Source organism: Cyprinodon tularosa, unplaced genomic scaffold, assembly GCF_016077235.1.
Source record: "Cyprinodon tularosa strain WSP-4 unplaced genomic scaffold, ASM1607723v1 ctg1128, whole genome shotgun sequence".
NCBI classification, from domain to species: domain Eukaryota; kingdom Metazoa; phylum Chordata; class Actinopteri; order Cyprinodontiformes; family Cyprinodontidae; genus Cyprinodon; species Cyprinodon tularosa.
Window position 1 is genome coordinate 37191 of NW_024037924.1, and position 24552 is coordinate 61742.

A 24552-nucleotide genomic window follows, 5' to 3' on the forward strand; every position below is an offset into this window, starting at 1 on the left:
TTTATCGGCCTGTAGAAAAATGCACATACCAAATGGCTCACAAGAAGTGACTGTGGATAAGATGACTGCATTGGCATGTTGCTCCACAGGCGCAGGGTGTCGGGGTTCTCCGGTAGGGCGTCAGGGCGACATGGCATTTAGAACGTCGGACAGCACTTCTGAAAAACGAGATTGGGAGATCCCAGATGCAAAAAAGTGCAATGTTGCAAGGAGTTTTGTGATATCTGTTATTGCGTGGGTCCTCCTTGTGGCTGGCTCCAAATCCATTCGGAGTTCCCCCAACAGCTCCAAAATGGCAATGCTGGATAAACGATATGTTTTGATGATCGTTTCCTCGTTCATTGCAAAAATATTCACACGGAGTGAAAAAATGCGTTCTCTGCGCCTCCTTGCTTCATTTCCATGTCTCCTTCTTGCGACAATAACCGCTGCCATGTGTGCGCAATTACGCATACAGACCATTTGCACCTTCTTTTGAAACGTGTTAAATATAGAGTCAGATACCGTTAGCAAAATTGCGTTCAAGTTTGATAAATCACTTTGCGAGTGCTAAATTAATATATTTACATGTCTCCTCCCACAAGACGCACTTTAGCGTGTAAACGCCCCATATTGCATATTCATTGCAGAAAAAGTACTAAATGGATCACAGGCGCTATTTAGCACGTTTTAAAGATCAAATGCTTTTAGCACGCTGTTGATAGATCAGTTTGTACATTTTTTAGCGTGCGCAGTGAAATAGCTCACGTTTTATTACACGCAAACCTTTGATAAATCCGGCCCTAAATGTACGGTTCTATGTATTTTTTATTTTTTGCCCCAAAGTAAAGCCATGTCGATGGGAAATGCACCATTAATAGCATATTTCTCCTTAAATACTTTGATCCAAACAACCTTATTCTTTAACTTTGGGAACTTTTTAGCACAGATATGGCAATTATACACAATGGCTAAAAAACAAAGACGAGTATTTAAATTATTTCTAATGCTCAGATCTGTTTGCTGCCATACGGAAAAAGGTTTCAATTCCATGGTTTTTATTTATCAACACAAAAGGTCCTAATGGACACATTTAAAAGGGAGAAAATTCTTCGGCAAAATAAAATGCACCTTTGCTGCATCCAAACTATATGAAGTAAAGGTTCCTTCAATTAGATCCACTGGAATAGCAGATTACCATCAGAGCTCTATCAAAGCCTCTATCATGTCCCAGCAGATTTACTCACTCTAACGTATTTGTTTTTCAGAAATGGGAAGAACACGTATGCATGTTTTAGAAGAACTGCCAAGAGAACATTTTTTTTGTCTAAAAATATATAATAAGACACAACTTGGAAATACATCTTCTTGCTACGTACTAGACACTAAAAGAATGGAGGAACTTAGATTTCCAAAGATATATTTAAATGACCAACAAGACGTCTGGAGCCTCATCATTTTTGAGACATATGGGAAAACATTTTTTGGGAGGGGATGATTTGGGCTCATATTAAAAAGCAATAGGATCTGAACATTTTGTTGAACATGCTGAAGCTCGACAACTCTGAAAAGTTTTTTGTGTGTAAAATCATGCATGGGGTGTACTTAGTATTTTTAAATATAATAACATAATATTATTTTGGCTTTATGAGTTTTCTCCTATTTTAATTACAAACATGGAGGTATGTGTTGTGTGTTTTTGTATATTTGATACCCCTTTTCAATAATACCAGTTCTTTTGTCCTGATATATAAAACCCTGGAGGCGTACTTTCTCGTTTTTTTAACCATTGTACATTTCAAAAGTCTGTACATTTCTCTTCAAAACAAGTTCCACCTCTGAAAAATCTAGAGAGCTGTGCTGGGGTTTAAAATATGGGTTTGAATGAACTTTACATCCACAGAGGAACCAAAATGCAGCAAAATATCTGAGACAGAGATGAAATCTGATGCATTTTTTCAGTGTATTTTGATAACCTAAAATATTTGCAAATGCAGAAAAATAATTCACCACCCATAATTCAGAGGACAGCTGAGAAAATACACCAAGTTCTGCTGCGATAATAGGCTGTGATAGTATTATTTTCCACATCATCAATCTTTCCATCACTATTTCAGTCCAAATCAATCCCTTATAGGCCACTTAGGTAAAAGAGTTTATGCAGCACAATCATTTCTTTATATGATATGCATTCCCAGTTAGAATTAATGCTTGGCAGAGGAAGGTTGGATGATTATGTTGATCTTCTATGCATATAATAATAAAGAAAACACGTAAATATGTACTACATGTACACAACATTATCATTTTTAAAAATCAATAAAGATATCAAATTAAAAACAAAATATAATCAAAACATTGTGAAAGATTTTGAAAAGATTAGAAACAAATTGAAGCAATCTGTTCTGCATCAGTTAAATAAAATACACACCTGCACCTGAATGTGCTTTGTTAATTTATAGTTAATTATCTTACATCTCTACTTCCTATGATACAGCAGATTCATTTTAATTATTACAACTCTATGAAAGGACAGAGAAAAAAATTATCAAAATTCCAGTAGTTCATATGATCTGAAACTAAGTCAAGAGGTAGAGCTATAAAAACATAATTTCCCTGCAACAGGAAAGTATTATAGTAGTCCGGTACATATAAAATAAATCTGAATGTGTATATATATATATATAAAGAGATGACATGAAAAAGTGAAAGAGATGGGATGGCACTCCATGTTTAGTGAGAGCGCTGCAACATGTTACTGTGAGGAGGGGCATGTGGAAGGAGTTGCATAGATCAGTAGTAAGAAGTTACATGTAATCAACCAGTGAGACTGTGACCTGTGAGAAAGATACCAACATGATGGTGAAGATGGAAGAGGTTAAAGTCCTTATTTTTCAAATATCCCTTTTTCAGTTCTAGTGATTTAAAACAACAGTCTTCAAATCATGTAGGAAACAAAAGTGAAGATTCATATAAAGTGGGTATAAGACAGGAAGCATTAGGTTGATCCTCTAGAGACACGTCTCTGAGCCCCGACCTCTCCAGTAATAGGTGTCTTCATCTTCAGGGTCCATTTCTATCCTAATCTGAGGCACTGTCTTCAGCGGGGTCGTCTCAGGGCTGCAATACAGAAATATTAAAACTATGGAGTAATATATATATAATATATAATAATACTATAATAATATATACTTTTTTTTCATTCTAGGATAACCCTAACCCTAGGATTTAACATGACAAAACATATTTTAATTGAGCTCATCTTTAAGCTTTTGATAAGATGATCTAAATTTAAATAAATTTGAAAAAAAAACACACGACAGTTCCAGCACTGTCAAACTAAATTTTAATAGTAATGACTGTGATTATCTGTTGACTTTTCAGCATCTGCATCAGTGTTTCCCAACCTTTTTTGACTTATGTATGCCTTTGTGAATTTTGTCTTATCATGAGTACTCCTCTCAAGATTGTCCAAATGTGGAATCGTACAATAACTGATTATAAAATAAAAGTTATTTTACGTAATCTTTTAATTTGTGCATTTAATTCTTATCATTGTATTCTTTCCATCTGAAATAAAAAAAAACATTAAGAAGTTAGAAAGGAATCAGAATAAATAAAAAATGGAATACCTCCATTATAATCACATTTAAACTTGAAGAACTGGGAAAAAAATACAGAACAACAGTTATAGTCAGATTAGTTTTACTTGTTTTCATCAAGACACTGTAGCGGTTTTGATGAGCTCCTATAGCTCAGTGTGAAAAACAGCTGATCCCAGGCTGTTCTCTACATCTAGTCTGTTCCTCTGCTTGGTTTGGATAAGTGTCAAAGCTTAAGGTGAACTCAAACATATAAGAAAAACATACTTTTTGGTTGATAAAATTTTGTTTAATTTTTCAATTTGCTCTATTTTATTTTACTACCTAGCCCTTAAAAGCCCTAAATATGTATAGACTGGAGTTAACTGTGCTACACTCTGAAAAGAAAATGCAGCTCAGAATTTATTGCTTCAATAAGTAAGAATTAATTGGATTTAGTTTTCCCAATGTAATTTATTTTACTTATAAATTTAATTAATTAAGTTGGATCAACGTGATTCAATTACTTGTCACCATTTGAAGCAATTAATTTACAGTAAGTTGGAGCAGCTTTTCTTTTTAGAGAGTAGTTAATTGATGACGTCTGCAGACAGAATCACAGGCATGGCGTTATTTAGCCTTATTTAGCTGATCCGACCTTTAAAGATCAGACCAATGTTATGCCAAAGCCGCCTGATGACCTTTTACAAGCATCACTGCTAAGTCAAAAGATGAGAACGCTGCAGCTGAGTTTTTCATGTTTTCTGTTTTCTCTCCACCAGCTTATCTCTTCTATTCTCTGTTGGCTTCCTCTTATTTCTTTCTCACCTGGATAAGTAGCTGTCCTGGTAGAAGCGAAGCTTCTCAGCACGATGTGTGTCGATCAAGGAATGACAGGGACTTCTCTCCTGGGGGGGGGGGGAAATACCCGTTCTGAGCAGGAAGTTACTTAATGCGGAGAGCTCATTAGTTCAGCTGGAAGAGTGAAGGACTGTGCAGGTTTTTATTCCAAAGCAAACATGCAACAACAATAAACACTTAGAGCCCAGAGGAGAGAGGGGACAGGGAAGTTAGTTGCTAACTGAGTTACCACTGCGTGCATTGCACATATTTGATGGGTGGGTTACAGAAAAAGCCTTAAATCTTTATAAGATTCATATCCTGCTGATTTGTGTCAAAGTTTAACAAATGGTTTCCTTAAAAACTGTTGTTTAGTTTTGCAGAAATGTTGATTTATGGTTAGAGTTTTAAATTAACCATTTAAGTCACTTATTCTGTTTTAATTCAGGTAAATACATTAAGATGCAATCATGTCTATAAGTCTCAAGTCATCTTCTATTTCATGATACTTTAATGCTAATGAGCCTTAAGATCTTTCTCAGTTTACTATGGATATTCCTCCCATTTATTTCTGTTCTAAGCCACTTTAAAAACCCAGATAATTAAATCAAGTTAACATCAGACCCATTCCCTCACTTCACAGCAGAGGCTGTTAGAAAAAGTTAAAAAGTTATTTTATGTGTCAAAAAAGGTGTGGAACTTTAGATCCCCTATCTTTCAAATACCCAGATCTAAACACCTATAAAATCTAAATAAGTTCTCAACTTTGGAATATGAAAAGAAAACATTTCTAATGTGGTTATGAAATAAAGAATAAAAAGTAGTTTTACTAATAATTCTTCAAGTCTTTTATTATCAATCAATGAGTGTTTAGCGTATAAACTTATTGTGTTTTTTTTTATCCATATAGGAGCAAAAACATAAATACAGGCTAAAAAACAAACATATAGCCTCATAGGTTAAGACTCCAGATTTATATTTTTAGTTGTAAATACTTTCAGGGTGTGAGGTGGGACATAAGGTCTTCCAATGTATAAGAAAACTTGTTAGGTTGACTGGTCGCTTTAAAGTGCTCTAAGCAGTCAGTTTATGTGTTGGTTGTTTTTCCTGTGTTTGAGTACCTTGCCTCTCAGCCTGTAACCTCAGGAAAAAGATAATTTATGAAGGAAAGAGAAGAGTACATTTATGCAGTAAGAGGTAAAATATAGTCAAAAAATGTCCAGTAGCTAAGCTGAGAGTTTTATAAAGGTCAGGCAAGAACTTTAATGTAAGCCTTACACAAATCCTAATGAAAGTATTGCCTTTATAAAGTAATTATATAATTAACGCTATCATATTTAATCTATTCAAAATGAGGAAAAATAGGAATGAAAAAAAGTCTAGCCCAGGTGTGCAGAAAAATAACACAAAAATCCAATGTGTTTAAGCTAATCAACTGGATGATGACTGACCACATTGATGTAACATCAAGTGGGACTTAGGGTAACAACAAAGGCAGTTGAGTGTGTGCTCTAAAACTCCTTCAAGTTTGAATAAAATATACAGCTTCCCAAATGGATGAGCTGAATACATTTAATAGTTTCTTGGTCAGTTGAGAGAAAAATGGATCAACAGCCTCATCCTTCGCTGTGAGCAGTCCCAAACTGATACAGATATCTGTTCTCTAAGGTCAGCTGATCAGCTTCACCTCAGCATTTCTACAGACTGAGCATACATTTAGAGGAGAACATGTTTTTGCTGCAGCCGCTTCCAAACTGTTAATGATCTGCCCTTAGAAATTGAACAGGCATCTTCTCTGTCTATTTTTAAATCCCTCCTGAAAGTCCAGTTTTTCACCCTGGTGTGTGACACCCTGTAAGACATTGGCTTTTACTTCTTTTCTAACTCATTTTATTTAATTATCCCAGATTTTGTTCTTATATCATTTTAATATGTGGTCTTTATCTCTGTATATTTTAATGTGTGTTTTAATTTATATTTATATACATAATATAAATGTTAATATATTTTACCAAATATGTAATATTTACATTTTTCTTGGTTTATATTTAACTTATTCTAACTGTAATGCACTCTGGTCCTGTGCTGATTTTTAAAGGTCTGTATAAATAAAGCTGAATTGGGTTGGACATAACGAATAAAGAAAGTCTCATTGCTTGGAATAAAAGCACAGTGAACTGAAGAGTTGATTGCAAATGCTTTTTTAAGAGATAAAAAAACTAACAGTATTTAAATAACAAACATGTGAAGTGTTAGGTCAAGCAAGAAATTAAATTGAAGCTTAAAAAAAGATTTAGACACACCAAAACCCCAAGCAGCGAGCAGGTTTCATGCATTATTTAGAGACATTGCAACTGCATTAAATAAAAGCATTAATAGCATGTCGACACAGTGAGAGAGAAGAGTGAAAAGCAAAAACCCAACAGGACACCATTAGAAACATCCAGTGAGAAAGCAGAGCAGAGATAAGATAAGTCAAGAGAGGGAAGACTTATTTTTCCCTCCAGTTTCCCGGCGGTTGGGTTTTACTCACTGTCAGAGGTCTTATCACCTAAAAAGGGCTCCTTCTCCATGATGTCCATGGGAATTTTAATATTTGGAACACTCTCATTGTAAGGATAGTCAGACTGTTGGAGAGAGGAAACACATCCTCAGGCTGAACCCGCTGTCAGATCAGGTAGGTACCGTCAAAAGTGTTATTTACAAGGCTAGGGTTAGTAGGGTTATGATCCCCCGAAAAATCTTTTCCATTAAAAGTAACGCCCCGACACCCTACCTCCAAAAAAGTAAATCACATCAATGCGATTCACATAACTTGCAGATTTTAAAATGTAATAAAATTTGTCATTTTTCATCTAACTAATAGCATTAATCTTGCAAACTGCAGAAACACTGAATGTCACCACATGGGTTTTGGCTAACTCCAAGGTATAGTTTACAGACTCGATTGCTGCCCACTGCATCCAACATGATGACGACTTAAAGGAGAAAGAAAAAATATTTTTTTTGTTTGTTTTTTTCAGATGCAGAAAAGCAACAGGGCTACTAAGTGCAGCAGAGCAGCACTGTAAATGTATCTAGAGAAGTCCAGAATGTCTGTTCAGACTAGAACCATCAGCCCACCTTATTCATCACCTGAATTACTCTGTGCACTTCGAACAGGGAAGCTCAAAGTGAAGGTTTACTCTGAGCATCTTTAGTGACGTGGATTTGCATTATGATGTAAAAAAACAAATCAGGTCCTTTACTACAGTCAAAAAGAAAGAACCTAAACCTAGAATAACTAAAATATTAAAAATGCTTTCGTCCTAACTGGGAAACCTTAACACAAAAGTGCAAAACTAATCCTTCCTCTTCTTATTCATCCTAAGAATGCATAATATTCAATAATTTTAGAAATAAAAGAGCTTTTCTTAATATAAAAAATAAAAACAAGAAGGTACTGGCAGGACCAGCCATACCAGAACGTTATCAACAATTATCATCCATCCATCCATCCATCCATCCATCCATCCATCCATCCATCCATCCATCCATCCATCCATCCATCCATCCATCCATCCATCCATCCATCCATCCATCCATTATCCATAGCTGAAATAACTAGATAAGAAGGTCTAGTAATTTCTCTGCCTGAGCCACAAACTAAAGATCATGTCCTTATACTCTTACTGTTGCATTAAAGGAAATATATATGTCCGGAATCCAGTTTTTGTGCGTTGTTTTTGTGCTTCCTTTTCTCCTCCACCAGGTGGTGCCCCGTCCTCATTGGGCCTCCCTGCCCACCTGCAGATGTGGGACCATTATCTGGAGGAGTATTTAAGCAGTGGACTGTCACTACCTCAAGGCCAGAGTGTTTGCCAATTTTGGGTACTCTAGCCATGCTGAGATTCGCTGAGTCTACCTGAGTCTTTGTTTCACTGAGCCTAACTTTGTTTTTCTCTATGCCTTTCGGCAGGAAGCCATCCTGCAAGCTGGATGTTTGGCCTTCTTCCCCCGGAAGGATTGTTTTGTTTTTCACACTGAGAAGGGGATTAACCTCCACACGTCTCGTTTAAGTTCTCTGGGAATTCCAAGTTGCAGTCCGCTCTATTGCTCCTCCTGGGCCAACAAATGTCTACCTGTCCACTCTCCAATGAGTCCCCTCTTCTCTGGATCAACCTACACTGACTGGATTTCAAAGTGAGAGAAGAACCCCCCTAGACGTCAGTCCCAGAGGTCTGACCCCTTTTGGGTCAGACCTCTAAACACATGACAATATAAATCATTTGTAAAGTAAGGATTTTTTTTCTTCAAATGTTTCTTTTTGAGGTAAAATACAAATCTGGTATTGTGCTGCTTTCAATGCATCTATCAACAGAATGTTAGCAACAACTTTCACCCAATTGGATTTCTGAGGGAGCAAAAGTGGTAAATGATGATGCATGGGCCATAGGCCAATAAAGTATATTTCAAACTGAATTTGATTTATATGGACCTAGAGTAGAGAGATATCCTTACCTCGTTCAAACTGATGCTACATATTGATATAATTAATCCATTTGGGATAAGAACTTTCTTTAGTTATACAAAGTCGCAAAAATTACAATGTGCTTTGTAATGTGCTCTTCTAGGAGTAGAGCAAAAGATTTTCTATGACAACATCCAGCCCCATAAGGCAAGAAATTGGAATCTGTGAGAAGGACCACAGATAGTTGGTCAGCTTGACAAAAACAGCAATAGTAAAAAGCCTGTAGATTAAAAAAACAAGCCTTTGCTAGAATGAAAACTCTTACATCCTCAGCATCACTGTCCAGGCTGCCACAGTTCTTTTTCTTCTCATCCTCCTTCTTTTTCTTGTCTTTCTCTGGGATGACATCATCCAGGTAGCTAAGGTCATGCTGGGAGAATATGTAGTCCATGGCTTTCCTGACAGCCACCAGAGCAAGAATCTGAAAACATGGGAAACAAGGGATGGGACAAAGCTCGTGGGAAAGAAAACTGGAGTACATCTCTAATTAAGATAATCTCTTAAATATTTTATTTTCTTTCTTTACCATCACTGGAAAAATTATGGCTGCCACAGTGGACTTCAGGATCCAGAGCATCGCTAAGCAGAGAATCTGCAAGAAGGTGAATACGTGGACTTTCCTGAGGGGAACGTGTCTCAGGTAAACCAGATCTGGCTGATGCTTGGCTGGCATCAGTAGCAGCTTCAGACGATCCATAAACTAGACAGTGGAGGACAAAAAAGTACACATAACTGGCAGCTCTGCAGGCTGGAATAATCAAAGTCATTGATATCTATATGGCAGCTTTTTGCATATACTGTATGTCTACAAAAAACAACATGTCCAACTTTTATGGGTCCAAATTTTAAAGAACAGTACCTGAACACCGTTAAGAGAAGCCACTCCCATGTACAAGAAGACTCCATACAGGACTGGCATGGGGATAAACTACATAAGAAATACAAATACAATGTGCATAAATATACAGTAAATCTATATATTCAGTAGTAGACTTTAAATAAAAACAAGTTACCACAATTCTCCTGGTTTTAGCTTCATTTAAATCATTCCAAAATTCCATTCTCAGTTTGACTATTGACAATCATTTTATTTCCTTATTCTAAATGCTACTTGATATCTACCCATGTATAAAGTAAAACCTCGCAATATGAGATGAAAACTCACATTTAACCAAAAAGAAATCATAAGGTGAGAACGTGAATAAAGAGTGTGTTAATGCTGCAAACTATTTAGTAGATTACCTTTAATATGGGAGCCATGAACACACTTAGTCCTGTTAGAACGAATACAAACACTCCAGTGACCCTCTGCTCTCTGCAAAACAGCAAAATAGTGGAATTTCAGAAAAATAAAAGCTTATAGTTTTGATTAATAACCTAATGACAATAACGAACCACACTGACAATATTTTAACAGATTGTACAAGTTTTTGCTTCAAATTTTCACCAATGCTCTACAGACAGCAGAAAAAGCAGCATTGTAAAGTTCAAAGCAGTTTATTAAACAGTTTATTAGTTCAGCTGCCACATCAGGGTGCTGTGGAGGACAGCACACAGATATGAAAACAAAACACAGACCATCCAAAAACAGGAAGAACATGTTCAATTGGTGAATGATAACGTCTACAGACCAAATCACCTAACTCTACTATAAAAAAATCATTTAAAAATCTAGATTTTTCATTCATGTCAGCACAGACCCATCAATTGAAAAATGGATCAATCTGAAACACTTTTTATATATATATATATATATTAAATTGAGCATAATATGTGGCCACCCTATGGAGGTCAAACAGTGACAGTGTGCGTATTTAGAACTGTCCATTTGGTTTGATCTGACCTCATCAAAAAACTAGGATAAGAGGAAAATGTTCTTCTTAGCCGACTGGGTAAAGGGACTTTTTGGTATGGCTAAACTTGTGACTGTAGTTTTTTTCTTTTTTAAGAAAATTGCATTTTTCTAAGTTTCCCCTCTTTCTCTGATACTTCCAAAAATGGCAAATGCCTTCAAATTACTTTAAGTGCTTATTCAGAGTGTTTGTCTCCTTCAGTGATTGTTGCAACAAATATTTAAAGTTAATAAATTCACATCACTTAGGTTCACTTTCTCACAGAGACTTTTAGATGGGGTGAAACTACATCATGCAGTTGGAAGGGATTGCTTTGGGGTATTGCTCCAGTACTGTACAGATTAAGAGGAGAGAAAAAAAAATATTGAAGAAAAACGGCCTTCGTATGTGGCCTGATAAATATAGCCCGATAAACCAGACTAAATGTGAGATTAAATGAGTAATTTAGTCTCGCCCAGATGAATGAGACATCGGAAGATTGTTGATGAGAACAACCCGTTGGTTTTCAAACCATGTCTGTGTCAATTGGCCAACGCTCTGACCAATGAGCACAACAGACTGTGACGTAGTAAGCAAGACAGAAAGCTGGTAGGGGAGTGTAAACAAACCGCCTGTCGGTAAAACAACGAATACGTCCTTCTTAAAAATGAATGAGCGTAGAGCCTCTTCCTGCTCACGTTTCAACGAAAACCCCAAGTCTAATCCTTACAAAACTGATTCAAAAGTCAAACGAGAACTATTCAATAGTTGTTGCCATCTTCCTTGTTGTGTTATATCCAGTGTCGCACAGCTTTGTCGTCATGCCCTCAAAACCCTGCCCGCTTAGCATCCAGAAATTCAAAACACATCTCTGCGTTGTGATTGGCCCACTAGTTCTAGGGCCTGGGGCATTGATCGAGGCTAGATCACTCACAGGCATAAATCATTTTGGCCGCTGGCAGGTGGGGCTAGTTTACTAGGCTACTTCTTATGGGGTCTTTGTTACTACATTGATGTTCAAATGTTGTTGTGCATACGGACCTCTTCAATACATCATGCAGCACCACAAGACTCTTTCTTCTTTTTTAAAAGTGTTTCATCTCTGTGGTCTGTCTGAAAATGTATTTGATGATTAACAAAAAAAAAAAAGAAAAAAAAGTCCCAAATGTTACATATTTTAGTTAAAGAGGCAAAGATGGCAGGAAGGTTGATGCTGGGGCTCAGTGGAGGCCAGGATGAGGCAGAGCCAATAAGAACAGGGGGATTAATACAATTGTTGGGTTTGTTTGTTTTTAAATTGAAGAAATGTGTCAGACTGTAAGACTGATGTAAGACTTGTTCCTCAGAAGAGACATACTGTAAATTTGTTGTCACTGAGATTTAACTTCCTTGTTCTCACCTCACACCCAGGAACTTGGGCTGCTCTCCTGGTGCTGACGTTTCAGTTTCCATCTTCAGACTGTCGATGTGGGCGATGGAGATGACGGTGGCGGCCACATACCACGGCAGGCCCATGAAGGAGCAAACCACCATCAGAACAGCCACCAAGAACAGATCCAGATGGTATCCTGACCCTTTCTGTTAAGGACAACAAACAAGGTTAAGGATCAAGAGCATGCTTGGCCATGGTCAGTAGGAAAGACCAGCTGCAGATACACCCGAACATGAATCCCTGCTAACACCTCCCTTGATTACAGAGCCGATTAATTCAGCATAAGAAAGCTTTCTGTGTATTCAGCAGATACGGTTCGGGTCAGGATTACATCCTCTCATCACAATCATTAATGTAAATTTATGATTTATTGAAAGGCATTTTAACAAAGTCTGACAACAGTCAAAGTGAATTGTAGTATGCACCAACATTGTATGGTAGCCTGCACTGGAAATGATCAAAAACTAGATAAGTATTTTTTTCTTAAAATAAGCTTATTTGTTCTTAAATTGATGAGGTTAAAGAGACATTTTCTGTTGTGATCTGGCCTGTTTGCTCCCCCTTAATTGGTTATTTCTCTCACCTGTTATTTTCCCTCCCTGCCTCAATTATAATTTATTCCTCTCACCCGTTTCCTCTTGGTTATATTCGGTTCAGCCTGAGCATTCAGGGCCAGATCATTTCTTGTCTTTCTGTCAGTCTGTCGTTTCAGTTTTAGTTCATGGTTCATGTCCTGGATCCTAGCAGCCAGTGGAAAGAGGGTTTTTGTGTTTGTCTCGTCTCCTGATTGTCCACTTTTCCTCCCCTGCGGAGTCCTCTGGGTTTTTGGCTCAATATGTGGGGAGGTTCCGTTTTTATCCAGTTAGCCTGGCTCCAGGGAGGAGACCAGTTTAAAGTCCTGCATCAAGTTCCGGTTCTTCGTCCTGTCTCGGCTACCCTCTTCCACTGAGCCTGCCTGTCTGCACCTGATCCTGTGCGTGACCACCTGGTCATGCTTCTGGTCCCAGTCAGACCCTGAACCCTCCTGGGAGCCTGTGGATGCCTCGAAGTCTGGATCCTGCCACCTGTTTCTGTTCCTGCCTGATCTGGATCCTGTCCCTGTCTGTTCCTGTCTGTTCTGGATCCCTGACCAGGATCAGCTTCCAGCATGTCCTCTGGAACTGCAGCACTTGGGGACATTCTAGGACTGGACTGTTAAACCAGGTAAGTGGCCAACTCAGATAATCATCCTTTGCCAGATGATCGTGGTCACTTACCTGTGTTTCCCCTGCAGAGTGTCGATGATTGAGCGGTGCCCCGCTCCCCATCCTGCAGTGTTCGCAAGCTCCGCTTTTGTTTTGTTTGTTTAATAAACATTTTGAACTTTCCTACTGACTGTCTCTCCTTGAATACTGGGTCCCTCTGTCCCCGTGTCATGACATTTTCCAGATGTAACAAGACAATATATATTTCTAGTCTTTAAATCCATGACTTACTATCTTATTTTAAGAGTAAAAATGCATTTCCATTGGCAAACTTTCTCATTACACATTCAAAGTAAGGGTAAATAAACTTAATTTAAGACATATTGTGTATTTCAAGATAATTTTTCCAGTGGGACTACTGTGGTCGATGTGCTGACAAGTCATGCCACAAGCTTATTGGTAGGTGCAAAAGATTGGGAGTGAGGACAACTATAGGCAGCTTTAACCCTCTTCTGCTTGTAAGAAGTTTCAGACTCTCCGAATTACAGAAAATGCACAATAAATTCAAACTTGTGCACCAACTTTTTAAAAAAAACTGTGAAGCTTTTGTTTTGTATTCATTCCACTTTGGAGAACTAATATAAACCCTGAAGAGGCCAAAATGATGTGAGGTTTGTGCCAATGGTATATCCATGTATATCAACATTGAACAAAAAATGTAGATAGAAAACCAAAATAACATACTCAGGTTCAGGTGGTCTACTGAAAGCTGTAGGTTGTTGGATTTCGACCTGAACTATGATCAGTAACAGTCCTGTCACACCTTGACGATTTAGCCAGCATATACCGACATATGAAAAATTTGGCAAAAACGCTGCCGTACGTTGGATAGGTTATGGGTAAACAGACAGAGCAATTACGTCGAGAAATTTTGAGGTATGCCAGGGTATGGTCATACGTGGGGCATAAGTTACAGGTAAGTTATTTGATTGTTGACACACTTTAACTGTAACTCATAAGTCATGGGGTCCAGCCTATCCAAAACCTATGAGTAACTTGTGCATAACTTATGCTTAACTTATCAAGAACTTATCTCTAGTGGGAACGCTATCTGACGGGCCTATAAACCCTGTCAGATAGCGTTCCCACGATGTCATTTACGCTGAGTTGCAATAAATGCGAAACTCTCTGTAGGTACTTGTCTTTGTCCTCCACTCTATTCAGCTGGCTTTTGAAACACACGGCGAAAAGGGGCGAAAAGGTGGGGGCCGGGTGATGAGGGTTACGGGGGCGAGAAACGCAAAAGTAACGCAATAGTTACTTTTACTAGTAACTAGTTACTTTTATTGTGGAGTAACTCAGTTACTAGCTCAGTTTCTTTTTGGGAGAAGTAACTAGTAACTATAACTAATTACTTTTTCAAAGTAATGTGCCCAACACAATAAATATATATACAGTGGGGCAAAAAAGTATTTAGTCAGCCACCAATAGTGCAAGTTCTCCCACTTAAAAAGATGAGAGAGGCCGGTAATTTTCATCATAGATATACCTCAACTATGAGAGACAAAATGAGAAAAAGAAAATCCAGAAAATCCCATTGTCTGATTTTTAAAGAATTTATTTGCAAAATATGGTGGAAAATAAGTATTTGGTCAATAACAAAAGTTCATCTCAATACTTTGTTATATACCCTTTGTTGGCAATGACAGAGATCAAATGTTTTCTGTAAGTCTTCACAAGGTTTTCACACACTGTTGCTGGTATTTTGGCCCATTCCTCCATGCAGATCTCCTCTAGAGCAGTGATGTTCTGGGGCTGTCGCTGGGCAACACGGACTTTCAACTCCCTCCAAAGATTTTCTATGGGGTTGAGATCTGGAGACTGGCTAGGCCACTCCAGGACCTTGAAATGCTTCTTATGAAGCCACTCCTTCGTTACCCGGGCGGTGTGTTTGGGATCATTGTCATGCTGAAAGACCCAGCCACGTTTCATCTTCAATGCCCTTGCTGATGGAAGGAGGTTTTCACTCAAAATTTGACGATACATGGCCCCATTCATTCTTTCCTTCACACGGATCAGTCGTCCTGGTCCCTTAGCAGAAAAACAGCCCCAAAGCATGATGTTTCCACCCCCATGCTTCACTGTAGGTATGGTGTTCTTTGGATGCAACCTAGCATTCCCTCTCCTCCAAACACGACGAGTAGAGTTTTTACCAAAAAGTTATATTTTGGTTTCATCTGACCGATTTGAGTCCCTGGCGGCGTAGTGTGTTACTCATGGTAGCCTTTGTTACTTTGGTCCCAGCTCTCTGCAGGTCATTCACTAGGTCCCCCCATGTGGTTCTGGGATTTTTACTCATTTTTACTCATTTTTACTCTTTTACTCTTGTGATAATTTTGACCCCACGGGGTGAGATCTTGCGTGGAGCCCCAGATCGACGAAGATTATCAGTGGTCTTGTATGTTTTCCATTTTCTAATAATTGATCCCACAGTTGATTTCTTCACACCGAGCTGTTTACCTATTGCAGATTCAGACTTCCCAGCCTGGTGCAGGTCTATAATTTTGTTTCGGGTGTCCTTTGACAGCTCTCTAGTTTTGGCCATGGTGGAGTTTAGAGTGTGACTGTTTGAGGTTGTGGACAGGTGTCTTTTATACTGATAACGGGTTCAAACAGGTGCCATTAATGAAGGTAACGAGTGGAGGACAGAGGAGCCTCTTACAGAAGAGGTTACAGGTCTGTGAGAGCCAGGAATCTTGCTTGTTTGTAACTGACCAAATACTTATTTTCCACCATATTTTGCAAATAAATTCTTTAAAAATCAGACAATGTGATTTTCTGGATTTTTTTTTTCTCATTTTGTCTCTCATAGTTGAGGTATATCTATGATGAAAATTACCGGCCTCTCTCATCTTTTTGAGTGGGAGAACTTGCACTCTTGGTGGCTGACTAAATACTTTTTTGCCCCACTGTATGCATATACCCCCCAAAATTAAAAAAAAATACGTATGTTCAGCGTATGCCCGCGTTTTTAGAAGATTCTGGGACATCTGCATTTGCTGGCTAAATGGTTGGGGTGTCAAAGCGCCATAACTCATGAAACATCTCTGACTTTCATGAGAAGAATGATTTTTAAGTACAGAGTGAATGTAGCTGGTATTCACTCTTTATGGACATTAGCCTTAAAACCAAGATAAGGATAGCTTCCCTGCTTTACCTCAACAGAAGCCTAACACTTTAAACTGTACCTTTAGCTTGTGCTCCTTCCTGTTCACAATCACAGCAGTGATCTGTTGGTCCATAAAGATCAAAATAGTGACGAGGAGGGCAGGAAGAGCAGAGGCCAGATAAACCCACCAGGGGTTTCCTCCAAATGGAGGCACAAACCAGCCTCTGAGATTGCTTGTTGGCTGTAGAGAGGGATGAAAATAAGAGCTTCACCATCTTTATATATATATATATGCTTCTTAGAAATATTACAACTAATTCCTATAAATCTTGATACTAATCTCATCTTGTTGTATTTGTTTAAACCTTTAATGACTAAAAAGATCTCACCTTAAATTCACTTGGCACAATAAGTTTAGGAGTGTCAACTCCCACGAAAACATCAACCCCACAGAAGATAAGGATGGCCAGGACGATGGAAAAGTCACTGATGAGCTTCCTTACCTGGTTGGGAGGAATTATAATACAGTATCAGTGAGGTGTTACAAAATGGACATCAGATGCAGAACAAGAAGAAATAGTTGTGATTTTTATGAGTTTGCTGTATTTCTAACCTTAAATCTCCCTCCCTTTCATGCAAACTGTGTGTTTTCGGAAAGAGCTTTGACACTGGTAAAATTAGCTACCTTTACAATATCATGCATAATCAATGCATCAAAATGTAGGATATTAAATCTGTGCTATTTAAAACTTTTTTTGTTCTATCCGGCAATGTGATTTTAGGAATTGTTGTCTTAATGCCAGAAAGAGCCCAACAGATTTTACTATCACAAGTGGAGCATTATCGCTTTTGCCATAGTGCTCTGCTTGATTTATATATGTAAATAGCTTTATTATGGTTTATGTAGGGAATAATTAATGTAATGTGGAAATTAAAAAATGGGAGAAAAGGTGAAAGAAAGAAAAGACAAAAGAGAGATACTGACAAAACTACATTAGCAAAATTAGTAATATTTACAATATATATTTAAAAAAAATACAGAAAAGTGGGCATAATAAATTTGCTTGATATCTGTTTGGTTTTGGTTTTCAAAAGGCAGTTCTAATATGATAAAAAAGCTCCTATTGGAACAAATTATTCAATTTACATAATAGGACAGCATGCTTACAAACTAAACATACAAATTGCTAATAAATTAATGAATTATGCTCAACACAGTTTAATATGTTCACTCAATAGTAACCATTTATCTTCAAATATTCGGGAAGTTCTGTTTAACTAAAGAGATGTGTAACACCATTTGCTCTCTCTCTGTGTTCTCAACATTAACCTAGCTCCTAATTTAAAAACAAATCAGCAGACAGCTTTCTAATACACACTCTTTACTGTTAAACTGAACAAAGCTCTTGTGCATTTAAAATGGATCATGTTCAAACAAATTATGACCTTCCTTGGTATGTAGGTATGTCACTTTATTTCAAGAGTTAGAGAAAGGTTTTTAATTTTAACCTGTTTATATTGTGGTTTAATTATGCTTTAAAGGCTTAACTGATATACTATTTAGTTCCATTTCTTCGGAAAATAGAGAAATCTGAATTAAACATCAAGGTCAGTTATAGACCACGATATTGATGAAAAGTGCATCTCTCTTTAGACATTTAAAAAATATGCATTTAATATCATGCTACTTACAGTGGTGGGGAAAAATTGACTTGTTTTGAACTTCTTAAGACACATGGAGGTAGTGTAGGTACCAAAGAAGAGAATGAAGGACATGAGGGTGATGTCTGGGACATAGTTACAGGCCTCTCCCACCAGCTCTCCATTGTACATTAAGCACTCTGACTTTGTTAGCCTTGACCATGAGCGGTTTTGTACCTGCATGAAAGAGAAAAAGCATTATGAGTATAAATTGTAACTATGCTGTATAGAAAATCACACAAGCCAACTTTCAAAGTAAAGGTGTTAATCTCTGCATGATTGTGAAGACTCTCAGTCATCCAGGTCATAGTCATTCCAAAAAAGCTAAAAAAAAAAAACAATCCACTGGACTTTGTTTCCAAGTTTGAAGACACAAAGCTTCAAATCCTGGAAGCTTTGTCCGTTCAAAATGTCAGAAATATCATTGAGTTCGAGGCTTTATAAAGTGGGCCAAAGACAAAGCCCTGTTTTGGCTTAGAAAACATGCAATTTGAACCTGACAAACGGGTCCGCCCCTTAGGAATTGGCAGTCGTTTGGGTTCTTTGTTATCCTGCATTTTGACAGTAAATATAACACCCAAATATGTACTATATGGATTTTGTAAGCAATTTAATGGATCAATGGACAACATTTATGTATTGCTCAATGGAAATGCTTAACACTAGAGCCACTTTTGCACAGTCTTAACCCAAAACTTAACAGATTCATAAACATATATATAGGCAGCTTAAAGGGAAAATTCTCACCTAGATGCACATGTTAAGAAAGAAGGCTACAAATTGATACAAAACATTCAGACAGCAAAACAAATACCCCCCCCCCCCCCCCCCCAAACAAAAAAGAGCCACATTCATCTTTTTAAAGATCAAGATATTAACTTCATTCCCGGAGCCCCAAGTAAATTAGTGAAATATTTCCAGCAGCATACTGATTAAAGTCCATCAGAATTAACACTGCAACAGGTAAATGTGTGGACATGTTTAGAAATGTTTTGCTGTCTCTCAGCAGACAGCAGCAGTCACAATGTTAAAGATTCTCAGTTTATATAATTATAAGTTCATCTTTTTTCTATAAATTAACTTTATAGAAAAAACACTCACCAGGCCATTGTTGTTCAAGTACCACGTTGATCCATCCCCTAAAGGATCGTCAAGCAGCTCTGTCTCGTTTTCTGCAAAATGCAACAAAACAATATTACTTTTACACAACTTTTAATAGCACTTCATCATTCCAGTTTAGTTTTATTCAACTCGCTGAGCAGTAAGGTTACGTACCAAATAGGAAAGAAAATTAAGTGCAAAGTGGTTGGAATATTAACTGAATATTTTGTATTTAAATTATTCAAATTTTGTGTGCTATAAAGGCAGGATGTATATATTTATTAGAATGAAGCACAACACTGAGCATATAAGATGTAAGCATTGCCTTGCCACGGGTAACAGGCTGACATGAGATTTGAAATTTATATCCAAAAGATGACATGAATTAATATTTTACAAAATTGACTTCTTTCCTGCTGTTTGCACCAAAAAGAGCCAGTCAATCAGGATGGTCATTGAAGGCATCCTGGAGAAGCTTTGTACATATTTTAGGTGGTATGTGCACTTATTTTTGGTTAACATTGGGTTGTTGGATGACTAGCAAGAATTTTAAACAACATACCATAGAACCTTGTCAGTACCATCCCAAAATCAATAAATGGCATCTGCTTCCACCAGCTGGACTGGAGTACTCAATAACACTGTACATTATCATATACTGTATAAAAATATCCAACACTTGGCTCATTATCTGGCCAATGACTGAAAACGCAGATTTAAGAGTCATGACATCACCATTCAAGCCAGCTGTAATATAGCCACACTCAAAAAAGGACACATTCTTCCAGTGTTTAGGACACCCTTGAGGAAGAACCAGACAGTCTTATTTTATATCAGTATGAGTGACCATAATGCCACTAAACACCAGTAATGGCCTGCATTGCCCTTCCTTCAGCATTACACAATCCTGCAGGGGTAAACCAGGCACCATTCTTGACACAAACCAGAATGGGATCAGCACACAAGTCAATCCTGACCCACCACTAAAGTACTGAACTACTTACTTTAATTAAGTCGCATCTTACAGTATTTCAGAAACTGGCTCATACACCACAGATCACACTCACAAAATTCTTCATACACTGATATGTAGGCCTACATCACCCAGCAACTCACCATATAACAGTCATGTGATGGCTGGAGCTGGAATCAAACCAACAACCTTATTGCCAGATAATCACTCAGTCACAGCTCATCAGGCCTTCAGCACACTTGTAAACTTCTAAAGACCTTATATATAGATTTTTTTTCCCACAGCAAGCAGCTCATAAACACATCTAAGGCAGAAATAATACTTCAACTGCCAGCTCAGTTAAACAGGAGGTGCCAGAGATGCAGACCAGGAGCAGGGAAAAGAGAGAGGAGCAGGAATTTGAAGCCATCACTTCCATCAACTATTATTGACGATGTCAGATCTTTGACCATAATATCCATAACAAGTTAGCAGAACTCAAAGCCCTAGCAAGGACCCAGCCAGGATAACAGCAATTTAGCATTGTGAGTTTCACAGAAACATGGCTTCGGGAAAATATCTCGAACTACAGTGTCTCTCTGCGAGGCTTTCTGACCAAATGAACAGACAGAGATTTCGATTTAGAAAACTCAAGGGAGGAAGTCCTCCAGAACCTCTGGAGACGATTTCACAAAGAAAGAAAAAACATAAAGTGAAGAACATTATGGTCAACAGTGAGCATCCTCTTCAGATGATTGTTTAAAGACAAAAGAGTGTCAGCTTCTCTAGATCCAGCACAAGACACAGCGCCTCAGAAAATCCCTCCTGCATCACACTTGCAACATTATTTTGCACTACCAACCCTGCTGAACTTTTATAATCCTTTTAAATAGGACACGACTGAATGTTCTACTGCATTTTGCACCATATTTTGTTTGCCCTGCACTAAACCTTTCCATATCTATGCCCTTTTGCACCAGTGTTTTAAACCGGTATCTTTTTCTCCTACATTGTTACATTCTAATCACTGCTGCACTTTATATTGGTAATGCTTATCTTTCTCGGACTGCAATATTATTATACAGTTGTAAGCTGTATGCAACAAAATTTCTTTTTGTGCATACAAAATTACAATGAAGTTTGTTTAAGTCTACAGCTATCAACACCTACTATAACTGGTTAAAAAAAGACCTGAGTTCCTGCAATGCTTAATTACCATTTGTGATTAATAAAGTACTTTTGAATTTGAATTGCACATTGTATTCACTGTAATACACTAACATGTCCTCTTAAGATGCATATTTTAACATACTTGATAGCACCCTCTCACTGTTATCTCAGTTGGTCTTAATGTTAACACTATAAGTGTGTATTAACCACAGATTTATATTGCTAAGATAAACTTAATTTGTACTTTTTCTGGTGTGAACTGCTCATCCCTAAATTGTTTCTGAAAAAGGTATTAGATGAAAAACGGTCAATAAAGTCAAGGAACTCCTCACCTGAGACCACAGGTGACATGCAGAGACATTCATACTGTGTGATGTTTTCCATATTGTAGTCTGAATTGATGGGGTAGTGGTGAGCTAATTTAATCATCTTCTTGAAGGCATCGTAGATAAAGATGAAGCTGATTAGACACGAGAAGCCCTCCTCTGTGAAGCGGGTGAAGTATTTCACCATGAAGCTGGCATCTGTGACAACGAGCACCAGGCAGAAGAACGCTGACCACAGGCCGATCCATAGGCGGAACTCCAGGTAGTCCAACTCATGGTCCCTAAATGCAAAATCACACAAAATAACTCCAAAACCTCTGAAGTTTAAGACGACAAGAAGACAGGAAATGTTTTATTTCCTTTTGAGGAAAATATTCAAATAAAAATAAAAAACCTAAAGGAAAATTCATAATTAACATGGGACAATAAATGCTTAAGTTTTCATAGGCACTTACAGTGTATAGACTATGGTTGAAAAAAATTATCACATTAGGATGAAGAAATATATTTACAAAGTTTATTTTCAAAAACACAATTACAAAACTTGATTTATTTTTTTTTAAGTTGAGCAGTTTATTTCTTATTTAAGGTTTATACACATATTTGATAAAATTCCAGAATAAATGTAATTAGCAGGCTTTGAGCAAATTTAGAATATCCGGAGCTTACCTGCTGAAGTTGAAAAGCAGCCTTTCAAACACCAGTACCGGACCGGTGCTGCTCAAAATAATAAGTGGCTGGCCCCCTAACAAGCAGAAAACACCGCCAGCAATGGCAGTGCCCAGAAAACTCTCCAGTACACCCTGCAAACATGTAAATGGGGTTAAAGAACAAATCTGAGATCGGTGTCACACTTTGCATTATTTTCAGAGTTAAAAGCCCTCCCTGACCTGCATGTTTTCTGTAGCATCTCCCAGCAGACCGCCAAAGGTGATGGCATTTGTCACAGTTCCCAAGTAAATAAACAAAATGGCCGACAAGGCCTGGATGTGAAGCGCGTCAGTGAAGTCACTGACAAAGAAAGGCGCTTTTCTCTTTATGTCAAGTATCAGGCCCCCACAAAACCTGGCGAAAAGAATTTAAAAAAACTTTAGAAGGTTTAGAAGCACAACAACATTCCTAACCTGTAAGCTGAAAAACAAACATTCATAACTTTCAAAAGAGTTGACCAAAAAATAAATCTTTAAGATGCAATCCAGGTAAAAAAATATATAATAATTAAAAGAATATCTACTGTCACTCATAAGTTTAAAATGCTTTATGATTTCCCACTTGCATAATCTTCAACTTATTAAACATAGTATAAATCTAGATGTGAGAAACTCTCCATACGCATGAATCACACTGACTTGCACTTTGCCAAGTCTCCATGTAAAAATAGAAACAGACGTAGACTTAACTAGCAGCTGTGAATTTTCTCTCTACTTTATCAAAAGTCACATATCTACAGTCTATACTCTGTAGTGGGAACATTAATTAGTTTGACAGTAGATTGTTAACATTTTTTCTAACACATCTTTCAAGTGTCACTAAACACCTGTAACTGCAGCACTATGCGTACGCCAGCCACGAAATGGCCGTGAGACATTCCTTGTAGCCGTTCATCATTGATACATCTAGAGTTTTGCAAAGGAAAGGTTTTATGACATGTTTTTTTCTTTTTTTAAAGCCATGCATAATGATTTATAATAAATGATGCATTTTGTGTCAGTTTTTACACTGGAAAAAAAAGCCATGGTTAAAATTGATACTACACTGAAATTAAGGTTTTGGACATGTATTTGAATTATAAAAGTAAGTCTTCATTAGTCAAGACCAACATTCATTCTGGTTTTTTTACATACTGGACTTTTTAACTGATCTGTCTGTGTAATTTTACTAATTTGGCCTGGAAATTGCCTTGAGCTGACGTGATGAAGATGTGTTGTAAGTTAGAGAGAAAAAAATAAACTGCTTTGTGCCGTACATTATTTCACAGGAACAATTAGATGAGACTGTAGACAGACAGACAGACAGAAATAGATAGATAGATAGATAGATAGATAGATAGATAGATAGATAGATAGATAGATAGATAGATAGATAGATAGATAGATAGATAGATAGATAGATAGATAGATAGATAGATAGATAGATAGATAGATAGATAGATAGATAGATAGATAGATAGATGATAGATAGATAGATAGATAGATAGATAGATAGATAGATAGATAGATAGATAGATAGATAGATAGATAGATAGATAGATAGATAGATAGATAGATAGATAGATAGATAGATAGATAGATAGATAGATAGATTATACTAATAACTAATTATTTAGATCATTATACCTTCCAGTCTTCTCAAGCTCCTCCCCCATTGCATGTTCACCTCCTCCATGACCTCCATCATGAGGCGCGTCTCCATTCATCTGGGAATCCCCTCCTGCATACATGTTTTTCCTAAAGGGGCAATACGTTTTTGTAGTCAGTACTGTGACAGATTAACACTAAGTCACCTAAAAATACTCATTTGATTTAGGTCGAACATTGGCCCAGTGATGCCGACACAAACTGTTATCTTATTCATCATGTCGTCACCTTCATTTGCCTGTTCCTCGTCAGATGATGTTGGTATCCATTAGGGGGATTAAATAGCCTGATTGATCAGTGCTGACTTAAACAATGGGATATTTCTGTCTGACAGCAGCTTTATATAATACTAACGGTGGCAGTTGCATAATTATTTTGTGCACCTGGATGCAAATTGAGAGTGTGAATTTTTCTGCAA

General features: G+C 37.4%; 1 protein-coding gene across 2 annotated transcripts in view; it reads right to left on the minus strand.

Annotated features, from left to right (window-relative positions):
* Positions 1 to 1810: 1810 nt before the first annotated feature.
* Positions 1811 to 24552, minus strand: part of LOC119794322 (electrogenic sodium bicarbonate cotransporter 1-like) — an 88951-nt gene continuing 66209 nt past the window's right edge. The window contains exons 10-25 of one of the 2 annotated variants that reach the window (XM_038301826.1): positions 24114 to 24224; positions 22668 to 22842; positions 22447 to 22580; positions 21784 to 22058; positions 19330 to 19400; positions 18220 to 18405; positions 16917 to 17030; positions 16607 to 16768; positions 12142 to 12320; positions 10153 to 10225; positions 9770 to 9838; positions 9437 to 9610; positions 9176 to 9331; positions 6934 to 7027; positions 4389 to 4468; positions 1811 to 3099 (exon numbers count right to left, since the gene is read on the minus strand). In XM_038301826.1, coding sequence (XP_038157754.1) covers positions 4425 to 4468; positions 6934 to 7027; positions 9176 to 9331; positions 9437 to 9610; positions 9770 to 9838; positions 10153 to 10225; positions 12142 to 12320; positions 16607 to 16768; positions 16917 to 17030; positions 18220 to 18405; positions 19330 to 19400; positions 21784 to 22058; positions 22447 to 22580; positions 22668 to 22842; positions 24114 to 24224 — 2017 coding nt within the window. In that variant the 3' untranslated portion in view covers positions 1811 to 3099; positions 4389 to 4424. Of the gene's footprint in view, positions 3100 to 4388; positions 4469 to 6933; positions 7028 to 9175; positions 9332 to 9436; positions 9611 to 9769; positions 9839 to 10152; positions 10226 to 12141; positions 12321 to 16606; positions 16769 to 16916; positions 17031 to 18219; positions 18406 to 19329; positions 19401 to 21726; positions 22059 to 22446; positions 22581 to 22667; positions 22843 to 24113; positions 24225 to 24552 lie in introns of both variants that reach the window. The other variant, XM_038301837.1, reaches the window with a different exon arrangement.